We start from the raw sequence: 22503 nt of genomic DNA on the forward strand, positions 1-22503 counted from the left end.
GTCTATATCCTATGGTCTAATAATCTCTCATGCTCTATCCCAAACTTCATAGGAAGATCCCGCTAAATCTGGACTCACTGGGATGAATTTTCACTTTTGGTTCAGGACGCAAGTCAAACCTTTTATCCAATGTTTGCTTTTCCAACTTTGCAAAGTCAGCTCATTAATCTGGAATTTGGTCTCAGAGTTGTGTGCCAGTTGCAGCTGTGGCCACCACCTCAAATGTTAACTCAAGGTGGGCTGTCAGGTTAGGCTGGTATAATGTACTAGCAGTCCACTTGGCTGAAAGGCCCACTCGCCCTTGTATGTGGAGGAAACATCTTAAATGGTATTCTTAATGTTACCATAAGTATTAAGACACAGCCAGCCACTTTTCCAGGCTCTGAAAACGATGTCCAGCAGAGTGAACGGGTATGTTTGAAACTGTAGATCCCTTCATTCCCCATTTTGTCCTCCTGCTGTAGATTTGCTCAATTTTAGGTGTGGAAATTTTGGCCCACTGTGCGCAACATAACCAAAGATTGATAATTATTCAGCAAAATATGTATCTAAACAAAATACATTAACTACATTTCAAAACTGCTTTATTTTGCTGTGGTCTTTTGGAGTAGCACGTTGTTGCAAAAGGTGCTATGTGGATGCATATCTTTCCTTATTTCTCTTACAGGCATCACCACAGAAGACCTTTGATATAAAAACTGACTCACACTTCAAAAAAAATTTATTTTTAAGTAAATATTTATACATTTTGACTTAACATACATTAATTTAGAATTATGCAGTCTTTGAAAAAATATTACAACTGATTTGAAGCTTTATTAATGGGTCTTGACATTTAAATATTATAAAAATAAGTCAATTTTACACAAGTGTTCATATTTTGTGAACTAAACTCTTCATGCAACATTTAGTAAGGCAAAGAGACAACTTTTAACAATTCAACAGAGAAGCAGCTATCCAAGGCGGCAAAATCAGTTGACTTTTCATAGCTCAACATGGAATACAAATCATAGTGTACGAGACTGTTTGTTTGTAAACTAGGTAGCAAAAAAAAGTCACTTTCTAAACAAAAAAAATCACAAACAGTTCAAATCATCCCCAATCAAGTGAGTTGAAATTACATTATTTTGCTTTAAGAAATACTATATAGAGACTACTATAATTTACATATTTATAATTTTGAAAGTAAACCAATTTTTACAAAGCATGGAAAGTGGGTCAGATCATAGAACTTGAAATAGTGCTTTTTCTAAAATCATTACTCCATAAAACAATTATGAACATAATTCAGGTCGTGACAATTTTGGAGTATGTCACATACCAAAATGAATAAAGTATAAAAACTGGACAAGGTTTAGAAGTTTAATTTGAAAAATTAAGAATTATTTTAAGAATTATTTATGTTAAGACTGGAGTTAATAACTACCAAAAATCAAATTCTCTCTACTACTTTGTATATTTAAAATCTTTAGTACCATGAGACATTGCATCAACTAATATCCTAATTTTAACTCTGTACCACAAATACAGAAGACTGCTTTCTGCATTATTTAAAAATATTTAGCTAAAAGTATTAGAACTATTTTTTGGAACATAAAAGTCTATATTACATATTTGGTAGTTTTAAACTTCAGCTCAATTGACAGCAAAAATAAAGATCGTCTCTTTCAATATCTCACTGTTTTCTTTCCAAACTTCAATTTAACAGTCAGCAACCTCTGTATTCTCATTTCTCAGTTGTTTAGCATTTAATGACCGATTTCAATTCAATAATTTCTGAAATTGTATGTGACCTGATTAAACGTCCATGTTTCATGCATTAAAAAGGTCAAAACAATTCATGGGACACAAAATGATATATTAATAATATACACTGCTGTGATTTGTTTTGGAAGTAGTGTGCATCATATACTTGCATAGTCTTTGATAATGTTGCTGTGAAAGGTAAAAAAACAAAATAATGCTAGCTGTTAAAGTATTACGTGGAACATATACAATGTTATTTAGTTCAGTTATCCAGCACAATACAGGTGAATACTAATGACTGCTGAAAATATATCAGTAGCTGGATGAATTTACGCCTGTACACCTCAATCCCATAAACAGAACAATCAAGCACAACAAATTAACTGACTAGAAACCTCATTTACAATTGAGAGCAAAATTAAGCACCAAAGATTAATCAGGTTATAGGTATAACCTCCTAGGTTGGTGCATATGTTTATTTATGCATGTTTCTATGCATTTCTCCCCAGGTAGTTGTGTCCAAAGAATTTTTTTTTATACAAAGCTGAATTTTACCATGTCTTGAATTCCTGAAAGTACATCTATACTCCTCTTGGGAAGCTGAAACTTAAGTATTTCCCAGTTCTTAAAATGTGTTTGAAAATTATTCACTTTCTCCATCATTTTCTGGAAGTGCAAAGCGTATGCAGAGGATTCGAAATTGAAACTGAACACCTCCGCTTTTCTCTCTCTTTCCCAACATAAAAACAAAAATGCCAAATTTGGGAGGATCTGAACAAGGGAAAATTGGAAAGCAATCTCTGTACTCATGAAAATAGTTACTGAGTGTGTTATTTACAGAGGACCTTTTCAACTATGGGATTGCTACCGCTTTTCTTTAGTTTATAGCTCGCTTATTGATTTTATAACAATCAACAGTAAATAAAATTCACTAATTTATTAGCAAAAGTTCCCATAATTTCAAGCCCAGTGAAAGTAGGTTTTATCTTTGTACAGTTTGATTTTCTATTCCACAAAACGGTCAGTGAATTCAAGTTGAAATAATATTTTAACATGACTTCAGAACACCTACACGTAAGCACATAGATAAAATAAAGATCACTTTGGCATTAAAATATCCACACATACACTTTTTTGTTTTTTGATTCACATAAACAATGATGCAAGCAGCCCCTGGCATTATTACATTTTCAAAACAGTACATATCTGGGAACATTCAAAACATGCATTAGTGCACAATGCAAAACAGCTACTGGTAAAACAAATGGCGACTCTCACAGAGAGTCAGCGGTTGAAATAAAAGGGAATGGACGATGACTGTGGGCTACTGACATTTTTACTCTTTTAACTTTAATTTAAGACTTGTAAAACAAGAATCCTTTCACACTGATGTGCTGACATATTGCCAAAGATATCCATTACTAACAACAGAAATTCATTACACAACATTCTGCTGTTCCAGGTACCCAAAAAACAACCATTCATACCGAGAGCAATACTTCAGGTAAGGAACGCATAGAAGATTAGAAGTGTAAATTTCAAAGAAGCAACACCAAAACCGAAGTGAGAAAATTTATTCATGTCTGCAAGTATGAAATCAACAAAAGGGTTTTTTTAAAAATAAGAGACATTTTTGACAATAAGGTGTGCAATACTACTGGACTGTTTTGGTAATAGGCCGCTTAACAGCCGTGTGTAATTAAACTGCCTTCACCAATTTACAGGTTCATTGAAAAGCATCTAACAAGTTTTAATACAATGGTCTAATTACTGAGAAGTCATTTATGGAGCTCTACTTTTTGAGCCAAATCTTTTTCCCCACTCCCGACACATTTATTAAAATCTATATCAACTGTAACATTTATTGTACAGATCAACATTTCTGTACTGATGTGAAGTTCTATTTCTTGGGAAATAAATTAGGAAAAAAAAGCTTAGATTATACACCATTCTAATAGAATTGCAACCTTTATTCAGATGTATGTATATTGAATTAGTTTGATTAAGCATTTAAAATGCAAGTACCTAGTTTTCAAGTCATAGCCACAAGCAAAGCATGTTTAAATGTATTTTTTATTTTGCCAGATTTCCTCCATTTTTCTCATGAAGACACTTTTGTTTAGATACCTGGGCACTAGTTGCTCTCCGATACTTCATCCAAGTTGCCATTATTCAGCTGTGAACCTTTGTAGTGACTGTCGGTAGGATATTTCAGAATAAGTAGATTCACATATGCACTTATGTTTGTTCTCACCTATCATTTACATTTGCACATAGCAATGATCAAGAGACCACTGGTTTGCTTTGGGCTGTGATACCCTCAGCACCTTACTCCTACAATCCTTTCAACAGCTTATTCTTACTTAACCTTGGTATAACACAACTGTTTGTAGCAGCCATATCTAAGTAAAAATAACAAACCTCAGGGACCCCCTCTCACCTCTCAGCCACCACCCCCCAACTTTCAGTGTGGCTTAGTAACAAGCTGGGTAATTCACATTAGCCATTTGTAGAAGTGGGGATGAAGAGACAGGATGAGACTACACTAAACATTTCTATTGTAATCATTGAATCTTGGAAGTAGCACCCAATTATGTCAGATTAGAAATGCTAGCAAAACAATTTAAGCACTGTATTATTTATATATGAACAGCAGGGAGAAATATTCCAAAACCTCTTTTCAGTTATTGCACATAAACATTATAGTTAGAGATTCTGGGACTGACATCAGTGTTAGTCAAACAAAGAAACAACAAAACAGACAAAACCAGGGAAGAAGATTTAGAAGTAGTAGAAATGTTAAAGTCATTTGATCGACATTCAACGATACTCGAGAACAAAATCCTCAGTAAATATCAGGACAATCTTCGTAATTTCTTTCCCAGTACTTTCCTGTATAAATCCAGTCTGTTGTTCGTGTGTGCTGATTAATGTCCTGTCGAAACCATCTGTAAAAGAATTAAGAAATGAGGGAAGAAAAAACAAATCAAAAAGCTTCAATTTAAACAAATATTTTCGATAAAATTAGAGTAAATTAGAGGTTTTGGTCTTTGCTTTTCCTCTTTGACTCAATATAGCGGAATGTCTGCAGCAAATTCATTTTACCCAGTATTCATTACTGTGCCATCCCAATCAAGCCAAAGTTCCACAGTAGGGCTTTGCCTAATTGAACCAACAAACAGCATTGCTATTACTTATCATTTCACTCATCAGGACAATTTGCAAGAGTATCAATTCAAGTGGAAAACTTGAAAAAGACAAAAAATTACAACAAAGTGTGTCTTTTGTGAGCAATACTTAAATTTCAGCACTACCAAATAACTATTACTTATCTGTTGTTTCAGGTACAAGTATAAGATTTGCTCAAACCTACTCTATTTGTTGACAGAAGTGTTTTTCAAGCATGTACAGCACTTCTTAAATATAAATGTACATGACAGTATACTTTATTTAATTCATTGAACTTATTAAAGAGCAGAATTCATAATACAAGATTTAACATTCATTGCAAGGAAAAGAAACCTGTATTTAAATGACTGCACTTTAAAATAACTTCAGATGTTATTTATCTTCTTAGACAAAGAGAGAAAGATTTTAGTAAAAAGATAGGCAGAGTTATTTTGTCAAAATGATCTAGCAACACAAGAACTCATTCAATAATGGCCATTCCCAGATTAAACCTCAGATTCTACATTAATCTCAGAATTATGGGACACAAAATAAAAACCTATTGGTCCCAAAGGTTTCTCAATGTTATTTATCCCCCTCAGTAAATTGGAAACAAACTAACCTTGTTCTCCATTCCTCTTCATTTTTGGATCTTTCTTTTCGAGCAGCTCGCTGTTTTTCTTCTAGTCTTTCTTTCTCAGCACCAGCAATATCTATTAATTTTTTAAAAAGCATCACATTACATTTAAAAAATAAACTTGAATTCACGATTTAACTTTGTATTAGCATGTTGGCATTAGAATTAAAATGATTAATTACAGTTAATATGGATAACTCTGCAACCCAAAAACAAGCTCTGCTAGGAATTTCTGACAGCACGAAAATAACAGGTCACCCTCGTCTGTGACCCAAAAATATCTGTAAGTGTGAATTAATGTTGACCAGTACTGGAGTCCATCCATAGGAAGACCTCATTCTGACTGGACTGTCTATAGACAGTCCATCAATTAAGGAGAACATAAAGCAGAAGACAAATAAATTTATCAGATAGTGTCAGAAAGTAGATGCAGGAATAGAGAGAGAGAGAAAGAAAAATCATGAGTTGACCTCACTATTCAAGCTGTAGGATGAACTGCCACTCAAAAACTAGCCTCCAAAACCACAACAGATGTTCAGCACATGACATACCCTGGGCACAACCCAGAGGCAGACTCCAAACATCAATCAATTAAATTTAGAACTCAACATAAGACTACCATACATTTATCCAGAAATTTTTTGCTGGGTCAAATTTTAGCACGTATTTTATTATTATCAAGATGCTTGGTCTTAGATTGTTGCTACTGCATGATTTAAAGCATACTGTTACGTGCTATAACATTAATTAGATTATTTGATCTGTTTTAAGATTACATTTGTCAAACAAGTTAGTATGAACTCTCAAAACAAGCTAGTTGAAGAAAGTATGTTCTATCACTGATAAGGACTAATTTTTAGATTAACATACATACCCATGTTTCCATTTTCCATAGCTCTGATATCAGGTCGGAAACGACAATCCGTTGGAGCTAAAACATTCTTCATTTCCTCATCCAGTTCATTCAGCATCATTGCAAAATTAGTGAAATTATACATCTAGAAATAGGAATATTTGTCTGCTGTTATGTATTATACAGCAAAATAATAGTAACCACATGTTATGTTAACAAACATTTTCCGATGATTGACATATATTTTCACCAGGATAGATTGTAAGCTGGAAACACTAGATTTTAAGCTTTTCTAAGAGACCTTCAAATCAACAGACTCCTAAGTTTTCATATGGATAAATACATGAAAGTATTTAACTGCTTACAAATTAGGTAATCATATCCACTTTCCAAATTGGACTTCAAGTTAACTTATAAAAAGGGACTTTGAAGGTATATTTTCAGCTCATGAATCCAGTTTTTCTGCTATAACCTCACTATCTAATGGACAGAAAGAGTTGGGGTCAGTATAGATTTAATCTTGTTCAGTTTACTTGTTAAAAATAACTTCATTAGAAAATCTGATGTCGACACTTGTAATGAAAATCTGTCATACTGTACCAACATGGTGGTGTTTGTGCTTCAGCACGTTTACTGACACAGGATGTAATTATAACATTACAATTTTACAAAGCAAGATTCCGTTATGAAATGTGGATATGATTTTTAAAAAGGACAAGTGCAAGAGTTTTAACATAAATTGATCATTGCAGCTTACAAGAGTAAGTAGCATTTTTCAAATGGTTGACAATCAGTTACTGACCAAATCCTCACATTCACTGCTCTTAGCAGCTGTGATTTAATTATTATTTGCTCTTTTTGTCAAACAGATATATTCCTTAACTGAATAGGACAGTATTACCAGTGATATTGTTGATCTTTTCAGAAATACTACTAATGTGTTGTTTAAACTGCCAAAGTATACAACTATAAGGTAATCAGAGTAACAATTCAATTGACTGTTTACTCCTCAGGACATTGTCTCACAGTGCTCTGCTCAGTGCCAATTTCGGCTTTTTAGAAATAATTTATAACATTCAGGAGTTTATACTTTTACAGACCTAAATTGAAAATTAATGTTTCTCAATTATTCTGTAGTTAAACAATGTGCTGTTTCAGTATCAGAAACTGCACCTAGTGAATTATGCATACGTATGCAGTCTCCAAGTTATATCACTTAAGTTTTACTTGAGTAGAGTGAGAAGGTCTTGCTGCTATCCTCCAAAGCAGTTTGCTTCCAGGAATAACTTGTACAGTTTCCTGAATTTCAGGCATGTCATCAGCTTCATCATTTTCAGTTCGTACATCATCTTCTGGCTGAAAAACATCAATAATGTGTTTCATAAAAGTATTTTTTCCAGAGATAGCACATGACTAACCCATTCAGAGAAAGAGTATGAGTTGATAAGAAAAAAAAAGCTTGTATTATATAAGAAAAACTTCTAGAAATCTCAAGAGTGAAATCTCAACAGCATACTGACTGTGGTCACAGGTTATCAGCAAAAGCTTCACAGCACACATTACATTCTGTTTTCACAATATTAACCATAAGCTAACTAAATTTAAGGGCTGTGTACAGAAGAAAAATATCATATAGGATAAACTCCCTTAGGGCTTGGTCTGTTCCTCAGTTGTAACTTTGATGGATATTCAGCAGAAATACCACTTACACATATAAATTGTTTGCAATGTTACAATAGCAAAGGAAGCTGAAATAGCAAGAATATGGTTTAAAGTAAAATAAAACTAGCTGTTACATACAATGTTAAAAAGTATGCAATGACAGTGCACAATTCAAGTACATTTTCATAGGACACAAAGCAATAAAAAAAAGTTTACCTCCTTAAATTTCTTTTGCTCTCCACCCTTCTTATCATTTTTCTTGAATGCCTCGTAGGTGTTTGTGTCTACACACCATAGACATTCAGTCCATTTGCCATATATTACACACACCTTCCTTTTACTGAGAAGGCAGAAAGTGGACACAATATAGTTTTAGTATAATGATGAAATACAACATAACATAAGGAAAATAAATCTGAACCACGTTAACAACAGTTTTTGCTTCAAGTTATTGGAAAAAGAAAAAGATGCTATATATGTCCACATTCTTGATGTCCTAAGGACTTCTTGGCCAAATGATGTATTTTTCAAAGACAAGGACTCATCACTAATTTAATTTTTTTTTAATATGAAACATTTGCTTGCATTTGGACTTAGACTGCAGTGGTTCAAGAAGGCAACTCACAACCACCTTCTTAGGGCCAATAAGAATAGAAAATAAACACTGGCCCAACCAGCGATGCCCACTTTCATGAATTGTGGAAAAAAAATCCTTCAAACCTTTTGTCTTGAATGTATCCTTCAACTCTGTGCAGCTCCTTTCCAAAAAGCCCGCAGGGTTTGAAATGTAGCAAACATTTTTCACCAGTACTGCAAAAGGAAGTAAGAGGTCATAAAGCAGGAGTGTAAAAGCACTTAAACTGCATACACTGCCTTGAAAGAAACTTCATTGTATTGTTCGATTTCAATTCAGCATCGTAGTATGGGTATAAAATTAACATCACTTATTTTGGATGTAGGTTTGCTCCCTGAGCTGTAAGGTTCATTTCCAGATATTTCGTTACCCTACCAGGTAACATCTTCAGTGGGCCTCAGGCAAAGCAATGCTGAAAATCCCTGCTTTCTATGTTTGGGTTTCTTTGGGTTGGTGATGTCATTTTCTGTGGTGAAGTCACTTCCAGTTCCTTTTCTCAGGGAGTGGTAGATGGGGACTAACTTGATGTGTTTGTTGATAGAGTTCCGGTTGGAATGCCATGCTTCTAGGAATTCTTGTGCGAGTCTTTGTTTGGATTGTCCTAGGATGAATGTGTTATCCCAGTTGAAGTGGAAGAAGAAAACTAGCCGCCAGGATACATGAACACCAACTAGTCAAAAAGACATGACCCTCTCTCAGTAGTATCCTCACACACTGAGGAGGAAGGACACTACTTCAACTGGGACAACACATGGAAGCATGACATTCCGACTAGAACTCTATCATCAAACACAACTAGTTAGACCCTATCTACTACCCCCTGAGAAGAGGAACAGGAAGTGACTTCACCACAGGAAATAACATCACCAACCTCAAGTAAACACAAATATAGAAATAGAAAGCAGTAATTTTCAGCATTGCTTCATCTGAGGCCCACTGAAGATGTTACCTAGTAGGTAACAAAACATCTGGAAATGAACCTTACAGCTCAGCGAGCAAACTTACATCCAAAACCTCAACCTGAGCCACAAATTTTCTCAAAACTCGTTAATCCACTTATTCCAATTATTGCAATGCTATATTGTTCCCAATATGAGCAAGGAATTAGAAGAATTGTCCTAAAGCCAACAGCATTTATGGACTAAAACCCAAATATGCGACTCTAATAAATGTATTTGCATATTTTATCTATGAACACATGACCATCAGTAATTACGTATTTTGAATCTTCCCAGAATACTAGACTAAATTCACATCGAAGTTCCATGGAGTAATCTAGAAAAAAATTCCCTTTCAAGCATAAGTGACTCTATAAGCTAGCACAACATTTAGTTTTAATGCAAAGGTCCCAAACTCCTTTGGTGCTCAGAACAGGGTCCAGGACTACAACAGAACAGAAGAGATAAAAATCAGGTGATATACCGAATTACTGAGTCTCCACCTCAAAAGAATTCCCACTAGTAATGGAAGCACCCTAAATTTAATTCAAATTATTAATGGCCTGATACCAGGAAGGGGAAGAGCCACTGGGATGATGTCACCATATAAGTATTTCAGCAAATATCATCAGAATATGGAAACATACTTTATATTAACAGAGGGTGAGGTAGTGAGATTTAGAAATCCAAAGATAAAGCTTGAAGCAAAAGGAAAGTATGTGGGTAAAAATAAGCTGAATTAGACAAAGGGGCAGAGAGTTTAACAGTTATAGTTCAAGGAATAATATTCATGCAGGAAATAGTTAAAAACAAATTAAATTATACTATCTAAATACACAGATCATCAGAAATGATAGATAAAAATGTGGCACAAATATAGTCCAATGGTTTAGGTCTAATCACCATTAGCAATGCATGGTTACAAGATGACCAAGGTTTGGAAATAAATATTCCAGAGTACATAATACTTCGAAAAGACAAACAGAATGGAAAAAGGAGTGTATCCCTAATACTTGTGGGTAGCATAACATTGTTAGTGAGAAAGAATTCTGGCTGAGAAAAATCCAAGAAATGGAATCAAAATGGACAGAGGGTCAGAAAATGCTGGTGGAAGTAGCTTATAGGATGCTGTGTAGTATCTTCAGATAGATCATTAAACAAGGAATGTTACAAAGACAATTTATTGGTACAGGAACTTCAATCTTCATAGACTAGGTGAATTAAATTGATCTGGAAAAGGAGTTGGTAAAATGCTTTTGTGAAAGTTTCTGGTGCAATATGCTATGACCAATTCGTGACAAAGCTGTTTTAGATCTAATATTGTGCAATAAAACAAGGTTAATTAGTAATGTTTTGGGCGGCACGGTGGCACAGTGGTTGGCACTGCTGCCTCAGTGCCAGAGACCTGGCTTCAATTCCCTCATCAGGTAACTGTCTGTGTGGAGTATGCACATTCTCCCCGTATCTGCTTGGGTTTTCTCTGGGTGCTCCGGTTTCCTCACAGAGTCCAAAGATGTGCAGGCTAGGTGAACTGGCTATGCTACATTGTCCGTAGTGTTAGGTGAAGGGGTAAATGTAGGGGAATAGGTCTGGGTGGGTTGCTCTTGGGAGGGTCGGTGTGGACTTGTTGGGCTGAAGGGCCTGTTTCTATACTGTAAGTAATCTAATCTAGAAGATCCGCTAGAAAGCAGTGATTATAACACAGCAGTTGCACATTAAATTTGGTAGTAAAAAGCTCTTATCACAAACAACTTAAACCACGTTAATTAAATAAATGTGATGGGGAACCGGCTGAAGCTGATGTGTGTCAAAATTGTATTTTTTAACCAAAGTAAATTGTGGCAAATGTTTAAAAAAAAATTCAAATGTTGAACAAAAACATATTTTACAGAAAATCAAAAACACAGCAAGAAAGATCCATAAAGGAAATCAAGGATTGTATGAAATTAAAAGGAGCTTATAACTTTGCAAAGACAACGATTAGACCTGAGGAATAGAACTGTTTTAGAAACCAGCAAAGCATCACCAAAAAGCTATCAAAGGGGACCAAAAAAAGTAAACTGACAGGAATATATAAACAGATTGCCTTTTTATATAGACGTACACATTCTTGCAAAGATTAACTAACACAAGTGCCTTTAAAAGCAGAAATAAGAGAAATCATTATGGGGAATTAAAAAGAAAAAATAAGAATGAAGAAATTAAGCTAATTATAATCAGTAGGGAGGAATACTGGAGAAACTCAAAAGGATTAAAATCTGTTAAATTCCCAAGTCCTGATGGCCTACATTTCAGAATACTAAGAGATAGAAACCAGAAAACAATAAGAGCAGGCCATTCAACCCTTCGAACCTACTCCACTATTCAGTATGATCATGGCTGATTATCCAACTGAGTAATCTGTTCTTGTTTTATCTCCATATTCTTTGATCCCTTCAGCTCCAGGAATTATGACCGTTTGAAGACACTCAATGTTTTGCCACCAACTATGTTCTGTGACAGAGGATTCCAAAGGATCACCACTTTTGGTGAAATATTTGTCATCTCAGTCCTATGACCCTTGATTCTAGACTCCCTAGTCATCAAGTTTGTGTTGACCTGTCTCGAGCCTACAATTATATAGGTTTCTATAAATGGCCTTCTGACAATCTTTCTGAAGGATCAACCACTAAAAATGTTAACTCTCCTTTCTCTTTCAGATGCTGCCAGACTTGCTGAGTTTCTCCTGCAAGTTGTGTTTTTTTTCCGATTTCCCATTTTTGTAGTTTGCCTTTTATACTATTTGCCCTCTTTATTGCCCGCTATACTGAAAACTTACTTTCAGCAACTGGTGTATGAGGGCACCCAGTTTTCATTGCACCTCTCCTGAGATTTTCTATCAATTTCTGTTTGAACTTCTGATTTCTAGCATCCACTGTTCTTTGGTTCTTTTTCATAGCACCTCTCCCTTTCACAATCCATCGCCATTCAAATAATAATCCACCTTCTTGTTTTTGCTCCCAAAGTGGATAGCCTCACATTTATCCATATTATATATCATCTGCTATGCGTTTGCCCACTTTCAATTTGTTCAAATCACACTGAAACACCTTTGCATTCTCCTCACAATTCACCAGACTATCCAGATTTACGTCATCTGAAAATTAAGAGATAGCTAGTCACTACTTCTGTAGCGACGATTTCATAAAATTCTACTGATTCTGGAACAGTTCCAGCCCGAAGGAGGTTATCAAATATAAATGCTGCTATTTAAAAAAAAAAGGGAGCGAGTAAACAAGGAACTACAGGCTACTTAGACTGAACTTAGTCATCAAGAGAGTGCTGACTCTATTAATGAGTTCTTAACAACACACTTAGAAAAGCATAGCAAGATTAAGACAAGTCAATATAGGCTTACAAAAGGGAAGTTCCATTTGACAAATTCATTAGATTTTTTGAGGATACAACAAGAAAAGTACATAAAGGGTAACAGTGTTTGAAGTAGACTTGAATTTCCAAAACACATTTGATAAAGAAAGCCTGAAAGCTGGAGTTAGGGGTAGAATATTACAACGGATATTGTTTTACTTTATTTCCTGTCAAGAAACAAAGTGAAACAATAAATGGATCATTTTCAAATTGGCGAAAGGATCAGTGCTGGGCCAATTATTTACAACCTATATTAATAACTTAGATAAAGCACCAGAGCACAGTATATTCAAGTTTGCTGGTGATACAAAGCTAGGTGGGAATGCAAGCTATAAGGAAGACACAGAAATATAGACAGGTTTAGTAACCAGACAACAAGGGGGCAGATTATATGGAAAAGTGATCAGAAAAAAGGCATAACATTTTTTAAAAAAGATACAAAACTTGTAAATGTTGATACTCTCAGAATTTGATGAACATACTGGGAACACCGAATACCTTGCAGGTATAGCAAACAATGAGGGGGGAACAAAAGGTATGTTGGCCTTTAATCCAGAAAGAATGGAGTTCAAGAATCAAGACATTTTGCCACAACTACATGGGGTTAGGTGAGATTTGTGCTTTGGTAGATTGTGTGCAATTTTGGTCTCTATAATTAGGAACAAACACATTTGCATTGAAAGCAGTATAACAAAGTTCATTATATTTATCCCTGGGGTGAGAGGGTTCTTATATGATGAGACTAAATAAACTCAAAAAGTTCTCTGGAGTTTAGAGCAATGAGAGGTGATTTTACTTAAACATTCAAGATTATGAACAGGCTTGATTAAATAGATACTGAGAAGTGGGTTCATCTAGACAGAATCAGGACAGTTGCCAGAATAAGGGGCTCATCATTTGAAACTGGAGAGAGGACAAATTATTTCAGCGAGTCATGAACTCTTAGAATTCCCTGCCCCAAAGGTTGCAGGTATGCCATCACTGAATAAATTTCAGACTGAGGTAATATGATTTAGTCTCTCAGGGACTCCAGAGATTTTGATAACCATAAAATCATAAGATATAGAAGCAGAATTAGGCCATTAGACCAAACAGATTTACTCTGCCATTCAATCATGGTTTATATGTTCCTCAACACCGTTCTCCAGTCTTCTCCCTGTAACCCTTGATCTCCTTACTAATCAAGAACCAACCCACCTGTGTTAGGTACACTCAATGACTTGCCATCCACAGTCCTCTGCAGCAAAGAGTTCCACCACTTCACCACCCTCTGGCTGAAGAAATAACTCATCTCAGTTTTGAAGTTCATCTCTTCACTCTGAAGAAGTGTCCTGGGGTTTTAATCTCTCCTATTAGTAGAAACATCTTCTCTTCATCCACTCTATCCAAGCTTGAGTATTCTGTAAGTTTCAATCAGCTTTCCCCCTCATCCCTCTAAAGTCCATCAAGTACACATCTCAAATGAAAAGCCAGTCATCCCTGGGGTCATTCCTCTCGACTCCCTCCAAAGCCAACATATCCTTCCTTACATATAGGGCTGAATACTGCTCACAATATCCTAAATGTGGCCTGACCGTGACTTGAATTGCTGAGGCCATATATTTCTGCTCTTGTATTCTTGAAATGCATGTTAACATTGCACTTGCCTTTGTAACTACCACCTGACTCTACATGTTAACCTTAAAAGAATCCTAAACTAAGACTCCCAAGTCTCCTTGTGCTTCAGATTTCCAAAGCCTTTCTCTGCTTAGAAAACAGTTTTCACTTGTATTCTTCCTACCAAAATGTATAAACTCATACTTCACACATTGTATTTCATCTGCCACTTCTTTGCCCACTCCTAACCTAAATCCTTCAACTGCCTTCCTGCTGCTCCACTTATTTTTTTGTCACCTGCAAAATTAGCAACAATACATTCAGATCCTTCTTCCAGATCATTTATGCATAACATGGATAGTTGTGGTCCCAACACAGCCCCCTGCAAAACTCCACTCATAATTAGTTGCTGCCCTGAAAACCACTCCTTACTGTCTTCTACCAGTCAGCCATTCCTCAATCCATGCAAGTACCTTGCCCTGAACATCATGGGGCTCTCACAGAGCGTTCTGGTATTGCACTGCAGCTGTGTTCCTCTGCAACCTCCCACTATAGAAATCTTTGCTAAGGAAAACCATTATAGAAAATGGTGCTATAGAAGACAGTTATACCAGTTCAGTAGAAAGTTTGCATTATCCAAACAGTGTCCACAATTTGCCAATTGTGTTCTAGCCAATTCGCATTGACGAAATGCACATTATACCAGAATAACCCATCAACCTGTGTCTTATTTAGCAGCCTTCTGAGCAGCACTTTGTCAAAGGCCTTTTGGAAATCCAAACAGATCACGTCCACTTGGTCTCTTTTGTCTAATTTGCTGGTTACCTCCTCAAAAGAATTCTAACAGATTTGTCAGGCACAACTTCCCCTTGACAAAGTTATGCTAATTCAGCCCAATTTTACTGTACACTGACAAAGTACTCTGCAATTTCATCCTTCATTATGCACTCGAAAATCTTCTAGTCAGGAAAACTGACCTAGATTGTCCTGTCTTCTGCTTCCCTCCCTTCTTAATCGGGGTGTTATATTAGCCATTTTCCAGTCCTCTGGGTCACTTCCAAACTAGAGATTCCTAAAAGATCCTCAGCTCTCTCCTTCAAAATTCTGGGGTTATAGTCATCTGGCCCAGCTGATTTATCCATCTTAGAACTTTAAGCTTCCCCAGCACCTTCTGCTTAGTGATGGCCACTAACTTACCCTGCCTCTGATTCCTTGAAGTTCTGGTATCCCGTTGGCATATTCTACTGTGAATACTAATGCAAAGTATCAATTCAGTTCCCCCACCATTTCTTTGTTCCCCATTACTTCTCCAGCCTAGTTTTCCAGTGGCCCAATGTCCGCTCTTGCCTCACGCTTATCATTTAGATTTCTAAAAAAACTCTTGCAATCTTCTTTTATATCACTAGCTACCTTACCCTCATACTTCATCTTCTCCACCCCTTCCTTTTGTCATTCTCTGCTGGTTTTTGCCTTGTCCTCCCCTTAGTACATTTTTCCTAATAGGATTGAACTGTTGTTGTACCTCCCAAATTACACCCAGAAACCGCTGTGATTCCTACTCCACTGTCTTCCTTGCTAGGGTCCCCTTCAATCAACTCCTCCCTCTGTTTTTGTAGTTATCTTTATTTAATTGTAATACCATTACAACAGATCCCTATTCCTTCCTCAAACTGCAAGGTGAATTATGGTGCAAACCCTTAGGGTTCCTTCATCTTAAGCTCCTCAATCAAGTCTGTCTCATTACACATCACTGATTCCAGAATTACCTGTTCCCCAGTGGGCTCTAGCACAAGCTGCTCCAAAAAGACATCCTACAAATTCCTTTCCTTGAGATCCACTCAGATATTGAAGTCCACCATGGTTATTCTAATACTACCTTTCCTATCATTTGATTTATCATCTTCCCCACATCCTTATTACTGGTAGGAGGCCTGTACACATCTCCCTGCACACATCAGTATTTTTTTCCTTTGTGTTCCTCAACTCTATCCATACAGATTCTTTGCTTTCTGACTCCATATCACTTCATGCTCTCAATTTAATTTCATACTAACAGGGCAACTCCCCCCTCCACTACCCATCTGTCTGTCCTTCCATATACTTGGATATTTAGTTCCCACCCTAAACCCCTTACAGCCATGTCTCTGTGATACCCACAACATCTCACCTGCTAATTTTAATCTGTGCCAAAATCTCATTTACCTTGTTTTGTATACTGTGTGCGTTTAAGTATAACGCCCTCAGTTCTGTGTTGACTGCTCCCCTTCCCATAGTTGTCCCCTCATCTGCTGTGACTGAAGTCAGATTCCTTACCCTTTATCATAATATCATAGAAATTTAAAGTACAGGAAGCCATCCGATCCATCATGCCCGTTTTGGCTCCCAGAAGAGGTACCCAGCTAGTCCTATTCTTCACCCCCATCTCCATAGCTCTCTAACTTCATCACTTTCAAATATATACCCAGTCCATTTCTGAAGCCTCCTATAGAATCCATCTGCACCATTCTCCCAGATGGCACTATCCAAATCCTAACAAGTCTCTAAGTAAAGAAGTTTCTCCTCATCTCACTCCTAGCTCTCCTGCTGACAATCTTGAAATTGTGACCTCTAGTTAGTGACATAGCAATTGGTGAAAACAGAACATCCTTATTTACCCTGTCAAAATTGTTCATAATTTTGAATATTTTAATAAGGTCACTTAATCTTTTCTACTCCAAAAAGAATATGCTCAATCTGCCTGATCTTTCTTTGTATCTTAAATCCTTCATTCCTGGTATCATTCTAGTAAATCTCCGTTGAACTCTCTCCAGGGCTTTAACATCCTTCCCTAAATAAGATGCCCAAAACTAAACACAATTTGTCAAAACGTGGTCTGATCAATGATTTTAGAGATGTAGTATCACATCCTTGCTTTAGTACACTATGCTTCTATTATAAATGCAAGGATCCTACAAGCCTTCTTGTCTGGCCACCTGCAGAGAATCATATACAAGAACCCAGAAGTCTCTCTGCTCCTGTACTCCCCCCAAAGTTGTACCATTAAACCTTTATTGTCTCTCCATATTTCTTCTACCAAGTTAAAATCACACAACACCAGGTTATAGTCCAACAGGTTTATTTGAAAGCACTAGCTTTTGGAGTGCTGCTTCTTCATCAGGTGGTTCATCACAACCAATTAAACCTGTTGGACTATAACCTGATTGTTGTGTGATTTTTAAACTTTGTCCACCCCAGTCCAACACCAGCACCTCCAAATCATTTCTGCTACCAAAATGCATTACCTCACATTTCTCTGCATTGAAATTCATTTGCCAAGTGTCTACCCATTTGGCCAACTTGTCAATGTCCCTCTGAAGTTGCTGAGCATCTTCACAATTCACTATTCTCCTAGCTTAATATTATCTGCAAATTTAGAAATTTTGCCATCAATACCCATCTCCAAATCATTTATATAAATCAGAAAAAGCAAGGGTCCCAACACCCATCCCTGGGGAATACCACTTTCAACTTCTCTCTAGTTTGAGAAATGCCCATTTATACCTATCTTCAGTTTTCCATTTTTTAGATAACTTCTAATCAATGCTGTCAAGGAGCCATCAATTCCAAATATTTCTAATTTGCTAACCAACCTACTGTTTCAAATGTTTTCTTAAAGTCCAAATATACAACATTTGCAATACTACCCTCATCCACTGCCTGTGTCACCTTGTCAAATAACTCAATTAAATTTGTCATACATAATCTGCCCTTGACTGTCTACTATTAATTTTTTTTCTAAATGTATGTTTACTTTATCCCATATTATGGCCTTCATCAGTCTTCCCATATGGACATCAAGCTGACAGGTCTGTAGTTTCTTGGGTTATCCTTTCTCCCTTTCTTAAACAATGGAGTCACATTGCAATATTAATATTGTGTTCAGAGGGGCATGGAAAATTTCTGTCAACAGTTCATAATTTGCTCCTTTAATTCTCTCAGCAATCTAAGATAGATTCACCTGGGCCTGGCAACGTCTCTACCTGGACAGTTGCCAACCTTTTAAGCACCTCTTTAGCTATCATATACTATTCAGTTGCTCAAAACCTATGTTTTCAACTGAGCCATTGTCACCATCTTCTAAATTTGATAAAGACAGAAGCAAAATATTATGCAATAATAATAATAATAATAATAATAATAATACTACAATAATATGCTATATAGTTTCCTTCAGCCTGGAGCTTACGCTGATTGCTCCTCTTAACCTTCCTTATTCCAGCCTTAGCTTCTCTCCTGCATTTGAGATATTCTCCCTGATTTCTATTGCTTTAATTATTTCAAAATGCACCACATGCTTCCTTTTTCTTCAAGTCATAAACCATCCTGATTTTGCAGTATACGGTGACTCTTCACTACTGCTAGGTGAAAACCTGAACTCCATTCCTAACAGCACAGTGGGTGCAGCTACACCAAATGGAGAGCTGTGGTCCATGAAAGCAGTTCATCACCATCTCGAGAGCAATTAGGGATTGGCAATAGTGACTGGTAAACATTCATGTTATGAACCAGAATACACTACATGAGGGGTCATGGAAACAATAATTATAAAGAAATAAAAAACTGTATGGCCATAGTGTAAGAACAGGGGTGCACAATTAACTGATAGCTCTTTCAGAGAGAGGGTAAATGGTGTCCTCCTGTATGAGAAAGTATATGATTCGATGCATTCTGTATAAATCGTAGCTTGATCAAACTGCAATAAAAGCATGCTTATATTTACGATGAGCATGATAATTCACACACACATATTCAGCCGAAACCAAACATCAATTTTAGATGGGAGATTCATGATCAAATGCTCAAAGTTCCATGATGGATTTATATAGTATTCAAAATTCCTTTTTAAATGGATATAAAAATATATTTATGCACAGATCTGATTTATACACATACAAAACAAAATTGAGGCAGAAAGATAGGTAGCACATAACAGTATTTAATCTCTACATGAAAATTTTAATAATGAGTTCAGATTATGGTAGGGGGTCTCAAGAACAAGGAATTAACCAAAGCTGATTCATTTAGCTAATAGTTCAGACAGAAATATTTGAGCTTATTATGGATGCAGGTTATGAACGACAAAGAAACTAAACAACACATCTTGTAACAAAACAAAAAAAAGAGATAAGAACAGAGTAAGAGAAGACCCACATTTGGCCAGAAACATTTATTTAAATTATTACTCATAAGAGCAGCACTCATTTGTAAATCTAAACCACTACCATATCTACAATTTACTCGGCAATTATGTTTAACATTTAAAAATATCCATACAAGTAAACCAATTTATGACAACACAGGTTACATTCTTTTAATTGTATTAAGGTGTCATTAACTATAGCATGAAAATTCATAAGGCAAACAAGAATTTAAAAATATTGGAAATATTCAGCAGGTCAAGCAGCACATCTGGAGAGACATGATGTTCAGATTAATGAATGTCAACAATCTCGACCATTGTTTCTCTCCATGGATGCTTCATGATATGCTAAGCCGTTTTTTTCTTTACTATTAGTTCTGTTTTTCTTACTTTTCTTCAATCAAGCTTACCTGTGATTCACAATTTCTACTGTTCCATATTGTTCTATCCATAGTTTGCCAATTATAACATTATGTACACAACATGAAGGATTTGTCCAACTGTATGCCTCATTGTGCCTGGAAAAAAAGCAAAATAACCAATTTCAACAATTTGTTCCAAATACAGTTCAATGCAATAACTGTAAAACATGCTGTATACAAAATATATAAAACAATGTAGAAGTTATAGAAAAACAAAAATTTGCTTCTGGCAAAGGCCTGTATTTGAACAAAATATGCACAGGTCATTCCTCCACTTGTACTCATATCACATGGTCCCATCATATCAAATCCTTAGTACACCATTAAGAATTTAAACTTACTTAAAATAAAAACAAACTTCTAAATTTACAGATGAGATGAATTTAACATTCATTATAATTCTGCAGTTCATGTGCTTGAAACAAAACCGTACAAATTTTAATAGCGAAAGGGCTAGGTGTTGCAAAAAGTCACATTGTCCTGCCACCTAGCTCCTTTTTTAAACTTGGGGTGACGGTTTTTTTCAGGGCGATGGGATGGCAGGACTTTTAATGGTGGGCACTGTTTCATAGGGACACCCAGCCAATTAAAGAATCAGATACAGGTACCTGCAGCTAAAACTGCAGAGAGAAGAATAGAGCACAACAGCATGAAGGCCAGGTAAGGAGATTTCTTTCATGCGTTGGTAGCAAACTAATAAAATACCAAATGACATTTTAAATGGGTGTTAATTGGCCCATCAACTTGAATATTTGGTGCCTGTGTCTGGTCAATGGGTGGCCAAGTTCTGCTGTTCCTTTTTCCTATTCCAGTGGGCTGGTAAAATTTAGCCCAATCTGTAATTATGGTCATCCTTCAAGTGTCTATTCAATTTCCTTCTGAAATCACTGATTGTCACTGCTTCCACCACCTTTGTAGGCAGACAATTACAGGTCATTATCATTTATTGCACTAAAAAAAAAGTTCTTCCTCATATCCCTTGGGCTTTGTAAAATTAGCTAAGGTTAACATCTTTCTCTAATATTCATAAACATGTTATAATTGTGTACATCTCAAATCTTCCCTTAATCTCTTCTGTTCCATGGAAAACAACCTTAGTATCCCCTAACTAACTGTGCAGCTAAAAGCCATCACTGGACTCACTGCTCATTCCAGTAAAGCTTTTGTGAAGCGGTTAAACTGGATAGAATACAAGAGTTGTAATTTAACCAGGGCTTATTAAAGTTTGAGCCTAACTATCTTGCTTTTATTGTTGAAAAACGTGGTGCTGGAAAAACACAGCAGGACAGGCAGCATCCGAGGAGTAGGAGAATCGATGTTTCGGGCATAAGCCCTTCTTCAGGAAGGACCTTCCTCGGACCTGCCTCACCCAGTCTCTTCTGCCAAAAGGTACAATCCATACTTTTCCAATTGCCAACGGGCTAGCAGAATAGGCAGACACTTTATATCCTGTTGCAGTCATTGGTATCATTCTCACTGTTTGCCAGAGGTCCAAATTATGTATCAACAGCAAATTCTGAAACTTTTCTCTAGGCACCAACACCCAGTTTTTTTTAAAACAAAAATCCTAGTACTGAATTTTGGAGGACACCATTGTTTACCATGACACGATGTACTGAAATGAGTTTTTTTTTGGCCAAACTGATACTGACCATTTTTATAACCAGTCTTTCATGTGGTACATTATCAAAGGTTTCCTTAAAATGTATATCCACAATATTTATTACCTTCCCTTTGTCAACTTTCCCTTCATTTAAAAAATAATTGGACTAGTAAAGTGGGATCTGTCTTTTACAATTCTAGACTGATTTGGCTTTTTTGGAATTATTGTTTCTAAAACATTACCACTAATATTAAACTGACTTTCCTGTGATATTCTGAGAAATATACTTAAAGTCTTCCTTCAATATGGTGTTACATTTGCTAATCTCCAATCTTTTGGCAACTTCTCCATATACAGGGAAAACTGAAAGATTATAGAAAGCCCTTTTCTTCATCCTGCTCCTTTAGCAACCTGGGAAACAAGCCATTTGGACTCTCTTAAGCGTAGCCTTCAGTACATCTTGCTTATCAATTTTCACCAAGTCCACTACCTCAATCATCTCCACTTCTATCAATATTTTGTCAGCATTTACTTCTTCTGTAAATCACCAATACTCATGATAAATTCCAGCCTTGCCTTGAACCTCTAAACAATTCAACCTCCTTGACCCTAATTCTGCTTCTTGCTTCCTGCTTACTATTTCCATTATGGTAGAAA

The 22503-nt window shown here is 36.1% G+C and overlaps 1 protein-coding gene across 3 annotated transcripts in view; it reads right to left on the minus strand.

Annotated features, from left to right (window-relative positions):
* Positions 1 to 705: 705 nt before the first annotated feature.
* osbpl2b (oxysterol binding protein-like 2b) overlaps positions 706 to 22503 on the minus strand; it is a 71609-nt gene continuing 49811 nt past the window's right edge. For all 3 annotated transcript variants that reach the window (XM_060836452.1, XM_060836451.1, XM_060836453.1), the window contains 7 exons: positions 20232 to 20339; positions 8787 to 8876; positions 8283 to 8406; positions 7632 to 7760; positions 6426 to 6549; positions 5537 to 5627; positions 706 to 4694 (listed from right to left, as the gene is read on the minus strand). In XM_060836452.1, coding sequence (XP_060692435.1) covers positions 4592 to 4694; positions 5537 to 5627; positions 6426 to 6549; positions 7632 to 7760; positions 8283 to 8406; positions 8787 to 8876; positions 20232 to 20339 — 769 coding nt within the window. In that variant the 3' untranslated portion in view covers positions 706 to 4591. The remainder of the gene's footprint in view (positions 4695 to 5536; positions 5628 to 6425; positions 6550 to 7631; positions 7761 to 8282; positions 8407 to 8786; positions 8877 to 20231; positions 20340 to 22503) is intronic.

The sequence above is a fragment of the Hemiscyllium ocellatum genome, chromosome 15, assembly GCF_020745735.1.
Source record: "Hemiscyllium ocellatum isolate sHemOce1 chromosome 15, sHemOce1.pat.X.cur, whole genome shotgun sequence".
NCBI classification, from domain to species: Eukaryota; Metazoa; Chordata; class Chondrichthyes; order Orectolobiformes; family Hemiscylliidae; genus Hemiscyllium; species Hemiscyllium ocellatum.